General features: G+C 44.1%; 2 protein-coding genes across 2 annotated transcripts in view; both read left to right on the plus strand.

Moving 5' to 3' along the window:
- Nucleotides 1-7460: 7460 nt before the first annotated feature.
- Nucleotides 7461-11663, plus strand: derl2 (derlin 2). The gene is made up of 7 exons (XM_007542911.2): nt 7461-7675; nt 8904-8969; nt 9048-9121; nt 9756-9849; nt 10048-10243; nt 10311-10401; nt 11253-11663. Exons 1-7 carry the CDS (start codon nt 7472-7474, stop codon nt 11356-11358), a joined length of 831 nt encoding a protein of 276 aa, XP_007542973.2. The 5' UTR covers nt 7461-7471; the 3' UTR covers nt 11359-11663.
- Nucleotides 11664-14610: 2947 nt separating this feature from the next.
- The window catches only part of LOC103131305 (SWI/SNF-related matrix-associated actin-dependent regulator of chromatin subfamily B member 1-like), a 4139-nt gene continuing 957 nt past the window's right edge, over nt 14611-17792 (plus strand). Inside the window, exons 1-8 of the mRNA XM_007542912.2 lie at nt 14611-14771; nt 15533-15644; nt 15896-16004; nt 16441-16578; nt 16823-16950; nt 17016-17182; nt 17266-17456; nt 17524-17655. Coding sequence (XP_007542974.1) covers nt 14682-14771; nt 15533-15644; nt 15896-16004; nt 16441-16578; nt 16823-16950; nt 17016-17182; nt 17266-17456; nt 17524-17655 — 1067 coding nt within the window. The 5' untranslated portion in view covers nt 14611-14681. The remainder of the gene's footprint in view (nt 14772-15532; nt 15645-15895; nt 16005-16440; nt 16579-16822; nt 16951-17015; nt 17183-17265; nt 17457-17523; nt 17656-17792) is intronic.

Genomic DNA, 17792 nt, shown 5'->3' on the forward strand with positions numbered 1-17792 from the left:
ATAACAGCTTTTATAAACTACTTTTATTTAGAAAAAACAAAACAGATGTAGCACATGTTGATGCACTAAAATCCTTTAAATCCTTTAAAATCCTGCATAATAGACATGCAGGAATTTATTACTACCTTTTTATTCTAATGGTAGTAATAAATTCCTACCTTTAGAAAGTATCAGTATTGGCAATACTGGCCCTGTATTTACTTGGCATCAGATCAATACCAAAATAAGCAGTATCATAAACCTCTAGCTTGCTTAAAGAGCATAAGCGGCTCAGTGGCGGTCAACTAGATAGACAAGTTTAGAAAGGTCATAACGACAGAGAAAGTGTGGATGAAGAGTCCAACAGAGGATTCTTCAGATGCTCCACAAGAGAAAACAGATGGAGATCATGGAAGGAGTCTAACTCCACCAAAGTCAAGCTGGGCCTCAATGCACCACCTCCAGGAGATTATATGAAGCAGGAGAGGAGAGCGCACATTCCAGCCACAGAGGAGATTGAGATTAGAAGTATCTGATTGGAGAAGCAGGGAAAGGAGACAGGATACAAAGAAACAACTAAATATCCAAAGAGAGACAATGATGAAAGAAACAGCTCATTGTGTTCTGGTACAAGAACATGCGAATGAAGACCTACAAATATCACAACAGCACAAAGTATCTTATGTGCTAGAGCTACATAGACACATAACCAAGTTCTTATCCCAGGTCCTTTTCTTTTAAATGCTCACAGTCCATCAATCTATCTATCCATCCATTTCCTATACATGCAGGGGTTTGCAAACCCTGTACAGGTAACCAGTTAAATTTTTGAGTGTTGGGAATCAAATGTAATTAATTTGAAACAATGTAATTACTTCTGTTCTTCACCAGATGAAGTTGTTACAACTCAATGCTAGCAGCAGTCCACTATCACTAGAGGAATGTATCAGTGTATAAATGTGTGTGAGTTTGAGTGCAAATGGGTGAATGTTGTTGTTTTTGAATGGTCAGTGAGAGTGGAGGATCACCATTTAAATTCAGTTCATCTCAAATACCTTAACCTAACTTTAGAGAATATAGAAGGAGCACTTATTGAAGCACTAAAACTTGTCAGAATGTCCAACGTTTATACAAAATAAAGATGCAGAACATGTTGACGCACTTCTTCAATTGTTGACTGTTTTCAATGACCTTGTATTTCTTGTTTTTATGATGTGAAAAACTTTGAACAGCCTTGTTGCTGAAACATGTTGTACAAATTAACTTGATTTTATTTTATTTTTATAACCCTTTATCATAACACCTACCTTTATAAAGCACATGTTGATGTAATAAATTCCTACCTCAGAAAAACCTACCTTTATAAAATCGGAGGCAACACATCATTGACAAATTAACAAAACATCAGAATATCCTACCTTGATCAAATTCAGAGGTAACATGGCTTGGGTTATAACTTCAGATTAACTTACCTGAATTTCTAACTTTAGGTTATTGCAAAAATGAAAGTACGTATATCGACATCAAAACTCAGTGGATATGAATGTTTAAGTGGCAAATGGCCTGTTGTTGTTACACTTCACGTTACACCGAGTCCTTCATCCAGTATATGAATACATTCACATGCTGACGGTGCTAAGCTACATCGTAGCTTACCAACTGTCCTGGAGTGAATTGCTAAATTATAACTAAAAAGAATTAAAAGTTAATTCTTAATGTGACAACCGAAGGTGGGACCAAGTCATTGCTTTGCAAGTCTCTAGTCTTTATCTTCAAGGTCTGAGTCAGGTCTCAGACAAGTCCCAGGTCTTAAACTGGGAATTTCAAGTCCTTTGTGCCTTTTTTAATAATGTTGCAATTATTTGTTAAATGTGAATAGATAATGTGAACTATTTTAAATCTGAATTTATCTCAAACCACGATGAAAGATGTGCAACTGAACTTACAAACATTAAGTAAAAAATGAACTGCCTGGAGTAAATCTATTCTCAATATGTTTCTCTGATGCAGATCAAGTATATGATCTGTCCTCCAGCGGACCCATTTCAATGTTGTGATGGAGAGAAGACTGAGATAAACTCTCTTCACTAAGTTCAAGTGAAGAACTCGCTTTCTGAATCAGAGCCCCGCTCATCATTCATCGGTAAAAACTAACGAGATGCAACTTATTCATGGATGAGCATGTAGCACCGGATTTAAAAAAGCATGACAAAAACTGTATGAAAATCAGCATAGCCTGGAGAGCACTAGCTAAAAACTCAGTCAGCTGAGTCAGCTGTCTCATCATAGTAATGGAAAGTACCACCTACCGTTCTTTATGCAACTTCAAATGTTGGCCAAAGCTGGAAGTTGCTCCATCTTGATCTGTGATTCTCTTCTTGCACGTTTTGCATGTTGCTCTTTATTTTTTGTTGAGTACTTTGTAGTTTATGTAACCAAAAAAAACATGAATAAATAAACAATATTTCCATTACTTCTTACTGCGAACCCATCTGATGAATAAGAGAGTATGTTGAATTCAGCAGGTCCAATGAACAGACAAGATGCAGCTGTATCTCTCGATCTGGGACTCCCGTCTTCCCACTCTCCCACCGGGCAGCTCGCCATCTTCTGTCGGGGTAATAAAGACGAAACTGATTCATCGAAGTAGTTGGAGACAACAGTTCTTCTTGGGGAATCTATAAATATTTCAGGTTCTTTCTGCAGGAACTCGATCAGTTTCAGGCAGCTAGTCTTATTTTCGGCTGGGTAGAGTCACCAGATGCAGACAGTATGCTACATACTTTGCTTTGGCTTCAAGGATGTTTTTGAAGATGAAGTCTTTTTCTTTACTAGTAAGATCAGTATGGCTACACAAATCCTCCCAAACACAGCCTGTGTGTGAGCAAAGAGAAAGAAATGGTTGTCCTCCCACAGATAATCAACACAGACTCACAAGATAGTTGACGGTTGTATGACGCGGTAATGCCACAACCGGAATTAGCAGCTCAGCAAAAAACAAAGGAAATAGTGACTGAAATGCTGCTTAGCACCTGTTCTAAGTCTCACATGGACCTTTAATTACCATTAATACCAATATCAATGCGTTTATGAGTGCTGGCAGTGCGCTACGGCATGAACAGAATGAGCTGAGCCGTAAACAGAAGAAATGGTGGCTGCTATCTTAGCATTAGCAAAGCAACTGGCTTTAGCTTCAGAAGCTTTATAAGAACAATACAGTTATTTATCTGTATTTAGTGAGAGGCGATGTAGTGAAAACATTGATGAAAGAATAAGCTCTCGTGGTCAGAGTAAATTAGCTAATGCTAAACAAATATTTAGCATTAGCTATCACACAGTTAAACATCGCAAAGAAAGAAAAACATAATAAAGCAAGCAAGTTGTTCTGGATTAAGCAGTTGTCTGTTCCCAGACTCCTACTGTGAGCCGTCCAGGTGAGCATGTTGAGGTCAGCGGGTCAGATAAACAGAGAAGACGCGGCGGCCGCTCTCGGTCCGGCGGTGAGTGAAATGAAAATGTGTCCTCCGCAGCGCAGTCTGTGAGCACGTAGAAAAATACTGCTGCTGTTTTGGGACGTCACGGGGAAACAACTATTAATGGCTGGGTATTGTGGGACTCAGAGGTTTTACCAGTCTCTTTTGATCCCTGTGGTTTCTTGCTCTCTCCCATGACAGAGCCCAACTATTGTACATTATGCCATTATATGCCCTTATACTACATTTTGTGTCCATAGTGTCCACACACATGGTGATCAGGTGGTTTTATAGTTCAAGAGACCTGGACATTTGTTGGTCTAAATCCAGGCAAAAGGAAAAGTTCCTTGATAATTTTTATATGCATCCCTGCTCCATCACTCCTGAATGAAATGGCTGGTTCCCTCAGGCATCCAGCTCTGCAGAGGCCTGGAAACAAGCAGTTCTTTAGGATCAGCCATGAAGAAGTCAACACAATAAACTGCCATTTCAAAACATTGTTCCTTACCACCACCATCCAAATGTCTGAGTACTGCTCATCTGAAACAATAATGAATCACTTTATGACAGTTACTATAGAAAGAAATGCGTCCCAAAACAAAAGGCATGTGGAGGAACCGAATATTTATCAATCTAACTGGAACTCAGTCTAATGAAGCTCATTCTTAGCTGGTCACTGGGATATTTCTATCCTATTCTAGCTACATGTATGGAGCTGGTAGCTTTTGGACCTTTTCATTAGAGACAGTCCAGAAACATGAGCAAAATAAGCTGTGCTTCCTGACCGATGCTGCTCTTATTTTATTTAAATCCACTCTAACCGCAGAGTAAACGTCTGATGTTCTGTTATACAAATTTCTCTGCTGGGAGACTTTTACTGAATCTATGCCAGTTTCCTGTTTCAAACATTTTCCTTAAAATACCCTTTGCTGAATAATAGGCTCCAACACCATCATTTAAAATGTTACACTGTCAGTACATTAGTCACAGCACAAACTGGTCAGTACAGTTATGGAGACGGTCATATTAAAGGATAAAGCTTTTTCTACATTAGCTTTAGCTGGTTTGTTTGCCTCTTCAACCTTTCTTTTCTATTCTGAGGGTAATGACCGCTTTGAGATGTTTTACATGATCAGCAGAGCCTGCAGACGTCAGAGCCAGGAGACATGAGTCCAGTACAGACAGATCAGCAACATTTAACCTGAGAAACAAAGAATTTCAAACTAATAAAATAATGGTTGATGGCTGAATAATTTGACACACCTGGACCTCACCAAAAGAATGGTTAGCTTTTTGTTTCAACCTCACTTTGCATTATAACAACTCAGAGAATCTTTAATGGTTTCTGAAAGTTAAATACATCCACTTTACAACCAGCATAGATTTACTATGTTAACCTCACTCCAGCTGTCGCTGTGAAACAACAAGCCTCCTCCTTGCACAGGTATAGCATGAACAGGTGAGCCAACACTGGGTGCAACACTAAACGCGTAATGTTCTGCTTTACTTCTAAAACATTTACCCACACAGCTTTGAGCTTTAGTCGTTGTTGTTTACCATCATCTTTAGCATTAGCGAGCATTAGCTTCCCCGGGGAGTGAACACAGACATCGAAACTCAAACCATAAAGAAACATTGGTCAGAATCTAAACTTGCATTTGGCTAATAATGGTAACTTACCTCCAGTGAAAGACTTTATGATCTGCAGAAAAAGGACGAAAACCAGGAAGTGCGACGCTCTGAAATGAACGGGGTCGACCAGGCCGGAACCCAGGGGCAAATCATCAAGGCAATGATGAGTTTTGTAATTTATCCAAGTATCTTTCAATCAACTTATATGCACATTTGAGTAGCTTCTGGTTAATGCATAGGTTTTGTTTATACTGCTTATCAGTCTGCATTGTGTCAATCTCAGGGCTCCCTAGTGGCTGCGCGGCCTCCTAAATGGTCCAACAATATTAAAGGAGACTATTGACCCAAAGGTTAGAAACCAGTAACCTGATGGGGCCAACCAGCAAGGAAAACTTCACCATAAAATGAAGGGTTTCTGTCTTTGTGATGAAGAGTCAGTGTAAAACATGATGTAAATAAGAAATGCAGAAATATGTGACATGTCAAGCATAGCATCGGTTGTTCATATCAGCCCAGTTTACTTACCATATAAACACAGCTGTCCTTACCTTTTCAGCAGATTTTTCGGCAGCCGATTCAGTAGACATTTATGACACAGGATGACATCAAAAGCTGCAGATGGTTGTTAATCCGTCTGTGTTTTCTACTGACCGTCGCCGACCTTTCCTGATGACGAGCATCTCCAGTGACCTTCCTTTCCTTTGATATGGAGCCTGTGGAATAAAATAAAAATGAGTCTTGGCCAAGTTTTTATTGTTGTAGTTTGGATTTTCTTATTTCAAAGGACAAAACATGTAGGTACCATGTCAATGAGTTATCAATGAGTTAAGGGCCGTTAGGAATATAAGCAGAAAACGTTGCAGAAATCCAACAAATCCATTGTTAACTCAAAATTCATTCAAGTTCACGACCTGGTGTAGTTATTTTCCACAAGTTCTGTTTGAAGTACACAACACACTTGCAAATAATTTACAAAGAGAGACAGCATTTGTAACTTGAGAGGATCATAGATTACTTTTAAAAGAAAGTCAGGACTATACAAATGGAACCTGTGTTAATGGAAAAAATCTGTGGATCAACCAGACAAAAGAAACCAAATAATATGTAATAATAATTACTGAATGGTGAATAAAAGTGAGGGGGAACAAGGCTAAAAGTCAATATTTCTTTAAATATTTTGTAGCATTGGATGTGCGTTTGAAAAGGGAGTCGCTAACCAAAAGCTAACGCTGTTTGGGGCATAGACATCAATACGTAGACGCCTCACTGAGCGCTGAGTCCTACATAACGGCGTCCGCCATCTTGTATGTGGCAGCAGAGGATCGGAGCATCACCTTCCACAGGTAAGGATGAAAGATCAGAATTACTTTGCAGCCAGAAATTCGCTTTTAAACAACCGAGAAATATTTCCTATGTAGTTTAATTGGCCCGAAATAACCGCTGATTGTTAGCATAGCGGCTAATGTTTTCACACTGTTTTCTAATGAGAGCTNATTTCAACGTGTCATATGTTAATTTTAAACTGAAAACGGATAGTGAATAAAAAATTAAATAGCTAATATGAAGGGATGATATAAAACTCGCGCGAAGACTGAAAGCCATGTTGCTCTGTTAGCAGACTCAGCTAACTAGCATTAGCTTAGCAGCTAGCATGCTACTAGCGTAAAAAGTATGGAGCTGTTCACACTGCTAACATTAACTTTAGACTTTGTTCGCGTTTATACTCTAACAAGACCGGAATATAAACGTACGGTACGTTATGAATAATTTTAAGTATATGAAAATAGAAATACAAACGATATCGATACTTGGCTCCACCTACGTTGATCAGCGGTCTGGGGTAAAGTATCATATGTGTAGTTGCACTGCCCAACCAGCAGATGGCTCCAAAACAGCGTCCTTACTTTATTGTTCCACCCAGTTTAACCATGAAAAATAATAATTTAAAAAGCGCCACAGAGAAATTATTAGTAAACCATATGAAGAGTGGAACAGCAATAAATGCAGTGAAATAACTGCTGGAAGTTGCACCTGCTGGGTGATGTTCCATCAAGCAACCACTAGATGGCTCTAAAGCTACCTGTTTATTTTGTTAAAATGTATATTCTAATGTTTTAAGTAAGTTTTTAAAAAATAACAAAAAGTATTTTTTTAAAGTTACTTCTACTGTTCTTTTTATTTTATAACTACTTTAGCTTTATTTTTTTTATTTAAACAACACTGGATTATTCAAAATACATAATAAAACATTTTTTAAAATGCTATTACTGCGGTAGTTGTTGATTTGCATATTTTTATTTTATTTTTGTTGTGATTACGTGTCAAATTGTTTTCTTAAAACGATCATTTCGGTTCGGATTGGTATTACCTGGTTTCTGTTGTTTGAAATGACAGAAGTGGAAGTCGTGGTGGATTTTCCCACGGCCCATGAACGCATCCCCGTCCCGTTGGCAATGACGTGTCAGGAAGCCCCGGAAGCTGTCAGTAGTGTCTCCAAAATGGCCTACCAGACCCTCCAGCAGGAATATTTACAGATTCCTGTTGTTACCAGGGCTTACACCACGGCCTGCGTCCTCACCACGGCTGCAGTGGTAAGAGCAATCCGAACCGAACCGAGTCGGTCAGTCAGTCAGTCAGGACTCTGCTGGTTTCTGTTGAGCTCCAGATGTTTCTGTTGCAGATCCGAGCGTGAGCTCTCATTCAGGAAGTTAGCTTCGCGTTTAATCTTGTCCCGAGCTGAGAACTCAGTCAGGGTTCGGTTCCGGTCCGTTTAACTCGGCCATGAGCGCAGTCAGAGATTATAATCTGGTTTTATTTAGTCTCAAGCGATTGGGGGGGAACCGGTTCCCTCCGTCACAGACTGACCCTGAACGCACCATCGGATGTTTAACATTTTTACCTTCAGCCTGACCTCAGGAGGGTTTTATTGACAGTTAAATCAGTTTTATAGTTTTAATCATGAATTGTTGGTTGTGGATGTGGAGTTCTGACTGATGGTGACCCGGACCTGACCCCAGCTCGGGGCAAACACACCGGGCTGCGGGTTCTGGTTGGTTAGAGTCCGGTAGAACAGCTGATGTTTGGGATGGAAGATGAGGGGGAAACCTCCAGATGTTTCTGAACAGCTGGCAGAAGCACCAACTCTTCATCCAAACCCGTAATCTGAGCAGAACTGGGAGGAAGGCTCTGCTTCCCGCTGAATAAAAGGTTAAAGTTATGGCTATTTCTCCAGTAGCAGTCAGTTTACCAGCGAATCTGAGGAGGTCTCTGACTGAAGACTGTCATAACATGCTAACAGCTCAACATCTGGCAAGCAGAGATGATATTCCACAGCAACATGTCCTGGATGACATGATCAGCTGCTTATCCACCTCCTTTGCTTCTGCCACTCGTTCAGTCTGTCTGGTCATGGGGTTTGGGAGACGTTGGAGTAGGGGATAAAATCCTAGGGGTTTAGGGTCACAGTTCAGGGATTATTTAAGCTTTTGATATGCTAATCAGATGCTCCCAGTTGCTATAGCGACACCTTATTGCCATGATTACGCATCATGATAAATGTAATCCAGGCAGCTGCTCAGCATCCAGAAGCAGAGGCGATAATTATCCAAACAGCTGAACCAGAAACTGATTAGCCAATCGGAGCTAAGGCAGCAGAGCTGCTCCGTCATGATTGGAGTGATTCAGCCATGACGTTGGGACCAGGATGGACCCCGCTCCGGCTCAGGGTTCCCAGCATTAATCCAGCTCAGGTTGACCATAATCTCTGGAATAATCCTGGTTTCTGAAGCTGCTCAGGTTCTTCCCGGTTTCCTCCCACAGCAACTGGAGATCATCACACCGTTCCAGCTCTACTTCAACCCAGACCTGATTCTGAAGAACTACCAGGTACCGAGTCGCTCCTCTACCTTTCAGCAAACCGGGTCAGAACCAACGCAGCTGAAGGATTTTCTCTTGTCTTCTCAGGTATGGAGACTCTTCACCAACTTCCTGTTCTTCGGTCCAGTCGGCTTCAATTTCCTGTTCAACATGATATTTCTGTATCCTGCTGGTTTGCATGTTTCTGTTTCACAGCAGCAGGTGTTGCTGCTGACGCAGCGCAAGAGGTTCTGAAGCACCGCTGCAGCTAACGATTAGCTTAGCAATAAGTTAGTCTGACGATTAATCAGTTATTCTGACGATTAATCGGTTATTCTGACGATTAATCGAGGAATCAAATAAAAAAAAATTTACACATTGCACAGATTTCATAGAAAATATCAAACTTATTTCTTAAAATGTTAGAAGTATAATAAAAGAAGCAAATAGAGAAATAATTCATCATAGTGTAAGTTAGAAAGTCAACATTTGTCACTGTTCATCATCAATTAGTTTTGGGCCCAGTCATTTTGTTTTGGGCCCAGTCAGTGTATTTTGGGCCCAGTCAGTTAGTTTGGGCCCAGTGAGTTAGTTTTGGGCCCAGTCATTTTGTTTTGGGCCCAGTCATTGTGTTTCAGGCCCAATCAGTGTATTTCGGGCCCAGTCATTGTGTTTTGGGCCCAGTCAGTGTATTTCGGGCCCAGTCATTGTGTTTTGGGCCCAGTCATTGTGTTTTGGGCCCAGTCAGTTAGTTTTGGGCCCAGTCTGTGTTCCAGGCCCAGTCGGTGCGTGTTTTCCCTAACCTATGGGTCCCAGGTACCGGTACTGCCGGATGTTGGAGGAAGGCTCCTTCAGGGGTCGGACGGCTGACTTCGTCTTCATGTTCCTGTTCGGCGGCCTGCTGATGACCGTATCCTTCGGGGCGTTTCCATGGAAACACAATGTCTCACGAAGAGGGAGATGGCAGGAAACTGTCCGAGGCCACAAGTTTACATACCCCCGATGAAGAAAACAAACCTTTGAGTTTTTCCAGACAGAAATAATTGAGATTCTGAGAGTCTGACTGCAGGTGTATGTAAACTTGTGGCTCCTTTAACGCTCTGAGCAGATCTTCGGCATCTTCGTGAGCCTGGTCTTCCTCGGCCAGGCCTTCACCATCATGCTGGTGTACATCTGGAGCCGCAGGAACCCCAACGTGCGCATGAACTTCTTCGGCCTGCTGAACTTCCAGGCGCCCTTCCTGCCCTGGGTGCTGATGGGATTCTCCCTCCTGCTGGGGAACTCCATCATCGTCGACCTGCTCGGTGCGTCACGCCGCCGCCGCCGCGCCGAGCGAACCGCATCGGAACTCATCCTCCATTTTGTTTCCAGGGATCGCTGTGGGTCACGTCTACTACTTCCTGGAAGACGTTTTCCCCAACCAGCCTGGAGGCGGACGCTGGCTCAGGACGCCGTCCATCATGTGAGGACAGACACTGAGTTCATCCTTTATTTTACATTTATTGTTTCTTTTCTTTCTGCACTTCATTTTATTTACATATTTATGAAATCTTCAGTATTTTTCAGTGTTTCTCTCCTGTTTGACTATTTACTTCCAAAACTTAATTATTTTCACTTATATTTTTATTTATATATGTCTTTGTTTATTTTATTTTATTGATTTTAGAATTTCCTAATTTCCTTATTTTACTTTAGATTTGCTTCTGGATTAGATTTTTGTTAAATATATTTATTATTCTAGTTGATTTTATTTGTTTATAATTTACAGTTTATTTTAAAAAGATAAAGTGAGAGAAAGATTGGATTTTATTCATTAATCTCTAATTGAATTTGATAAAACCAGCTGGTTCTGGTCCAGATTACATCCTGGTTCCGGTCCAGATTATCAGCTGGTTCCGGTCCAGATTACGACCCGGTTCCAGTCCAGATTACGACCCGGTTCCAGTCCAGATTACGACCCGGTTCCAGTCCAGATTACGACCCGGTTCCATTCCAGATTACATCCCGGTTCCGGTCCAGATTACGACCCGGTTCCGGTCCAGATTACGACCCGGTTCCGGTCCAGATTACGACCCGGTTCCGGTCCAGTAGAACAGTATTCTGGCCCTCCAACATGTCGGCTCTGAAATCAAACTGATGTTTTATTGTTTCTGTTTGTCGGATCAAAGGTGATTCATGGATCAAATGAAAATCTGAAAAGTGTGGCATGCATTTACATGGTGGCCGTGTGGGGCCAGCCTCCTGCCCCCAGCATGACGCTGCCATCCCCGTGTTTGGTGTGGCTGAGCTTCCTGTCTCTGGCTCCGCCCACAGAAAGATGCTGTTCGACACGCCGGAGGAAGACGCCAACTACAACCCGCTGCCCGAGGACCGGCCCGGCGGCTTCGCCTGGGGGGAGGGCCAGCGCCTGGGCGGCTAGCCCGCGGTGCCTTCAGGGACCCTCCGGCAGAGACGGGGAGGGGACGGACGCGCTCGGTGTTTCCTGGTGTTTGTTTAGTTCTGGTGAAGAATGCCAAACTGCCTGGACTGGAATCGGTTTTGTTGTTTGTGTTTTTGGCTTTGATCATCTTCAGAAACTCTTGGCCGGCGCCGAATCGTCATGCCGACGCCGTTTTCAGGAGCGCCGCAGCTCGGGACTGCAGACAGACATTGGACAATGAGTCTGCGGGACTCCATGTTTGTCTTGTCTCAGATTAAAATCCTGACGTGTGAAAAAGATTTAAATATAAAACAGAATTTATTCCTTCTTTTCCATTTCACTTTTTAAACAAATAAATGTGTGCAGCAGCAAACGACGACCAGTTTCATTCACAGAGATTCAACCGACTCCAGGCCTGACCTGGGGGAGCAGCGGAGGACAAGAAAGGACACAAGGTCACTGCTGCTTCAAACTCAGCGGGCATCAAACCACCGACAGAAACAATCTGGACAAGTCATCAGGACTACAGGCTGACCTCTGACCTCCCATTCACCAGCAACATTACTGGAAAAGCTTCCAGTCTGGTTCCCATGGTTACCACAGTAGAGAGACTGGCCTAGTCAAAGTGTTCAATTACACCCATACAAACACAGAATGTGGAAGAACCGCAGACCTGGTTCTGGTTCTGTTGGACCTCAGTGTTGATCATCTTACAGAACCGACTGGAGAGTCGGGTCGGACTCAGCTGGTTCCAGTCTGACATAAAAAACTGGGATTTCTCTGTTTCAGTAGGAAATGTCTCAAAGAGGTCAAAGGTCACATGTGGGGAACACCAAGGTTCAATCCTAGGACAGGAAATAAGATCAGCTACCATAACTATGATGATGCACAGCTCTACATTATGATGTCACCAGGTGACCTTTGACCCCATCCAGTTACTGAACAGATGCTGAGAACAGATAAATGTGAGGACGAGACAAAACTTTGTCCAGCTGAACAGAAACAGAACTGAAGTTATTATTGGACCTAAAGAGGAGCGATGTAGTCCAGGGCTGGGCAGTCCTGGTCCTGGAGGGCCGAGTCCTGCAGCTCTTAATGTCTCCCTGGTCCAACACACCTGGATCCAGCAGCTGAATCTCCTCCTCAGTACATCAGGTTCTGCTAACGACCTCGTTATTTGACTCAGGTGTGTTGAAGTAGAGACACATCTACAAGTTACAGGAGACCCTCCAGGCCTGGAGTGACCACCCCAGATCTAGAGTTACAGATCTAGAGTTACAGATCTAGAGTTACAAATCTAGAGTTACAAATCTAGAGTTTGAGATCTAAAGTTATACATCTAAAGTTACAGATCTAGAGTTAGAGATTTAAAGTTAGAGATTTAAAGTTATAGATCTAGAGTTATAGATCTAGACTCAACACAAATGTTCAGTTATTACAACTAAAACCAGCGATCAGCCCGAAGCCTAGGAGTAGTGATGACCTCTGACCTGACCCTCTGGTTCCTCAGTGGACCTTCTAGCAGCTGCAGAACATTTCAGGACTAAAGTCTGAGACCAGAGAAACTCATCCAGGATTTAGTGGTTTGATTCCTGCAGCAGGTCAGACTGACGACCAGAAGCTGCAGCTGGAGATCTGACTAGAACCAGGAGGGTAGAGACACCAGCCGGTTCTACATCATCCAGTTCTACATCACTCAGTTTTAAAGCTACGGTCTCTCAGTAGCTCAGAGAATAAACTATAAAATACTGTTAGCTTATAAATCACTGAACAGTTTAGCACCACATTAAAGATCTACTGTTGTCATAGCAACCTTCCAGACCTCTCAGGTTCTGGTTCTGCTTACCCAACGGTGTCAAGAAGCACAACCTGCAGAACTTCTTGTAAACAACTTGTAAAAATTAAATATTTTTTCTTTAAATGAAAAATGGTGTATANTGCACAGCTCTACATTATGATGTCACCAGGTGACCTTTGACCCCATCCAGTTACTGAACAGATGCTGAGAACAGATAAATGTGAGGATGAGACAAAACTTTGTCCAGCTGAACAGAAACAGAACTGAAGTTATTATTGGACCTAAAGAGGAGCGATGCAGTCCAGGGCTGGGCAGTCCTGGTCCTGGAGGGCCGAGTCCTGCAGCTCTTAGTGTCTCCCTGTCCAACACACCTGGATCCAGCAGCTGAATCTCCTCCTGGTCCAACACACCTGGATCCAGCAGCTGAATCTCCTCCTCACTACATCAGGTTCTGCTAATGACCTCATTATTTGACTCAGGTGTGCTGAAGTAGAGACACATCTAAAAGTTGCAGGAGACCCTCCAGGCCTGGAGTGACCACCCCAGATCTAGAGTTACAGATCTAAAGTTGTAGATCTAAAGTTATAGATCTACAGTTAGAGATTTCAAGTTAGAGATCTAGAGTTGTAGATCTAGACTCAACACAAATGTTCTAGGAGTAGTGATGACCTCTGACCTGACCCTCTGGTTCCTCAGTGGACCTTCCAGCAGCTGCAGAACATTTCAGGACTAAAGTCTGAGACCAGAGAAACTCACCCAGGATTTAGTGGCTCTGATTCCTGCAGCAGGTCAGACTGACGACCAGAAGCTGCAGCTGGAGATCTGACTAGAACCAGGAGGGTAGAGACACCAGCCGGTTCTACATCATCCAGTTCTACATCACTCAGTTTTAAAGCTACGGTCTCTCAGTAGCTCAGAGAATAAACTATAAAATACTGTTAGCTTATAAATCACTAAACGGTTAAGCACCACATTAAAGATCTACTGTTGTCATAGCAACCTTCCAGACCTCTCAGGTTCTGGTTCTGCTTACCCAACGGTGTCAAGAAGCACAACCTGCAGAACTTCTTGTAAACAACTTGTAAAAATGTAATAATTTTTCTTTAAATTAAAAATGGTGTATAAATTATATTTTAAAGGAGGAGGTTAGGGAATGTGTTCATACTTCATATGTGTGTATCACGGTGTGAACATTTTTGAAACAAATGTAAAATTGAATGAATTCATTGGCTACAGCATTTTTACTGATGAAACAGCATAAATAGATGTTCATCAAGCTTCATTCATGTTCACTGACAAGCTTTTTTTTCTGACAAATTATCGAGCTGTATTTAGCTATTTATACCACACATGTTAATACACAAGAAGAGTTTTCTTATTTATATAATTAGATTTTTTAGATGGTCAATCGCGATCCTTGTATCTGTTATTCGTTGTAACGAAGAAATCTGCGGTCTCCCACTTTTTCCGGAGGTTTTGAACGCGTCAGAAGCAGATCTAGCTTGTTAGCCCCGGTGTAGCAAAGATGCAGCTAGCTCTGAGTAAAACATTTGGCCAGAAACCAGTTAAGTTCCAGCTGGAGGAAGATGGAGACTTTTACATGGTGGGATCAGAGGTATGCCCGTGTGTGGTCACTGGTGCTGGAGGGTTGCTTCCCAGTAAAACCAGTCTGGGCTCTCCATCCTGCAGCCAGCCGCCGTTAGCATGCTAGCCGCCGTTAGCATGCTAGCCGCCGTTAGCATGCTAGCCGCCGTTAGCATGCTAACGCAGCTGTAAACAAAGACCTTAGTGGTTCTTGATTCATTTTGAGGCCCAAAAACGGCTCATTAAATTAAAACTAAGTTATAAACTTAATAATCTGGAACCGAACAGCTGGAGAATATTAATAACGACGTTTATTTCCCAGACTGCTGCTGTTTTTACCGCAATTTGTCAGTTTTTATAGAGACTAAAATATAAGCTCATTTTTTAAGGTTGAGTTGCTGTTTGGAAACTGATTTTAACAATAAAAAGACTAAATACACAAAATGAATAAATTTTACACTGTTTAAAGAAACTAAAATATCGGTTTTTCTGTCTGAAAGTGAAGGAATCGCCAGATTTCTGAGTTTTCTCCCTGATTTAAGCTGTAAAAATGCGTTTTAAAGTTAAGAGTAGAAGAGTGTTGATAACAGGAGGCTCATTATTTAACTGGAAAATTAAGCAGATGTGAGGAAAGAAACCGTTTCTGTGAAACTTATTAATGAAGTCAAACTTTGTGGCGGTTTGCTAAAGACTGAAACCTCTGAAGGATTTATTTGTTCCCAGCAGATTTCCAGTTTTCCTCTCTGTACTTGATGTTCTGGTTCTGATCGGGTTCTCTTCCTGTCTGTCCAGGTCGGGAACTACCTGCGGATGTTCAGAGGTTCCCTCTATAAGCGCTACCCGTCACTATGGAGGCGGCTGGCCTCCGTGGAGGAGAGGAAGAAGATCATGGCTTCATCACACGGTGCGTCCTGCTGCAGCAGTTCAGCTGCTTCATGCTGCAGTTTGGTTTTACTTTCTTCTTCTTCTGTGACGATCAGAAAAACTTTAATCTGCTGCATGAAGAAGAATCAGTTCCTCTGCTGAAACATCCGATTATTATGAACAGACGGTTTAATGAAGGAACAGTCAGTTTCCTCCCTTCATCAGCCTGAACTCTGCTGGTTAGAGCTGCTAGACGACCTCTGACCCCTGCTGTGTTCCTCCTGCTTACAGCCACCAGCGTGACGCTGCTGAAGGCCTCAGAGTGCGAGGAGATCTTTGACGGGAACGATGAGAAGTACAAGGCCGTGTCCATCAGCACCGAGCCTCCAGCGTACCTCAGGTAACCGGGTCGGGTCAGACCGGATTGGACCGGACCAGACCGGGTCAGACCAGACCGGACCAGACCAGACCGGGTCAGACTGGACTGGACCGGGTCGGGTCGCTCTCAGGGACCTCAGGCTGTTACGATGATCCTTTCAGACTTTGTATCTGTTCCACTCAGGGTGTTTGATGATTGATCAGGTAAAAACTAAAACATAATGAAACAAACTAACAACCAACCAGCCACCTGATCCGAGAAGGTCTGAAAGGAGCCAACAACATGGATAAAAACTAAACGCTGGAGACGGAGGTTTGAACCGTAAGGTACAGGAAACAGAGACGGACAGTTTTTCCTTTAACATGATGAATCTCCTCATTTTCTGGGCAGGAAGTAGATCGGTCCACTTCCTGTCTGATCAGGAAGCAGATTGGTCCACTTCCTGTCTCTATTTCAGGGAGCAGAAGGCGAAGCGCAGCAGCCAGTGGGTTCCCACCTTACCCAACAGCTCCCATCACCTGGACGCCGTTCCTTCCTCCACCTCCATCAACAGAAACCGGATCGGCCGCGACAAGAAGAGGACCTTCCCCCTCTGGTGGGAAACCGCACCTCCCTGGGAAACCCCTCCCCCCTGGGGGAAACCCCTCCCCCTCTGGGGGGAACACCGCCCCCCTGTGAAATTCCCACCGCTCTGGGGGAAACCCCGCCCCCTGGGGAAACTCCGCCCCCTTTGAAGCCCCTCCCCCTGGGGGAAACCCCGCCCCCTCGTTTGAATATTAGAACATGAAATGTTGATTCTGGTTGGTTCTCTCTGTAACTGGGTCGGTTCTGGTCTCCAGCTTCGATGACCACGACCCAGCGGTGATCCATGAGAACGCGGCGCAGGCGGAGGCGCTGGTTCCGATCCGGTTGGACATGGAGATCGACGGACAGAAGCTGAGAGACGCCTTCACCTGGAACATGAACGGTAACTGAGCCGGACCCGGTGCCGGTACCAGAACCGGACCCGGGCCTGACATTGCCTGTCCTCAGAGAAGCTGATGACGCCGGAGATGTTCGCCGAGATCCTGTGCGACGACCTGGACCTGAACCCGCTGGCCTTCGTCCCCGCCGTGGCGTCCGCCATCCGCCAGCAGATCGACTCGTATCCTAGCGACGGGCTGCTGGAGGAGCAGGCCGACCAGCGCGTCATCATCAAGGTGGGCGGGCGGAACCGGGCCGGGGCGTAACCGGGCCGGGGCCGGGGCGGAGGGCGGGTCTGACGGTGCCTGTCTGTGTGCAGCTGAACATCCACGTGGGGAACATTTCTCTGGTGGACCAGTTTGAGTGGGACATGTCGGAGCGCGACAACTCGCCGGAGGCCTTCGCCCTCAAGCTGTGCTCCGAGCTGGGCCTGGGCGGGGAGTTCGTCACCACCATCGCCTACAGCATCCGGGGGCAGCTCAGCTGGCACCAGCGCACCTACGCCTTCAGGTGAGCGCCGCCGAGCCCGGGCCGGCTCCGGTTCTGACCCGGTTCTGACCCGTTTCCCCTCTCCCAGTGAGAACCCGCTCCCCACGGTGGAGATCGCCATCAGGAACACAGGAGACGCCGACCAGTGGTGCCCCCTGCTGGAGACTCTGACAGACGCAGAAATGGAGAAGAAGATCCGAGACCAGGACAGAAACACAAGGTCAGAGGTCAACTCCTAGATGTGCTGAGGGTCAGAGGTCAACTCCTAGATGTGCTGAGGGTCAGAGGTCAACTCCTAGATGTGCTGAGGGTCAGAGGTCAACTCCTAGATGGACGAAGAGGTTCATCTAATTAAGT

Source organism: Poecilia formosa, unplaced genomic scaffold (genome assembly GCF_000485575.1).
Source record: "Poecilia formosa unplaced genomic scaffold, Poecilia_formosa-5.1.2 Scaffold743, whole genome shotgun sequence".
NCBI lineage: Eukaryota > Metazoa > Chordata > Actinopteri > Cyprinodontiformes > Poeciliidae > Poecilia > Poecilia formosa.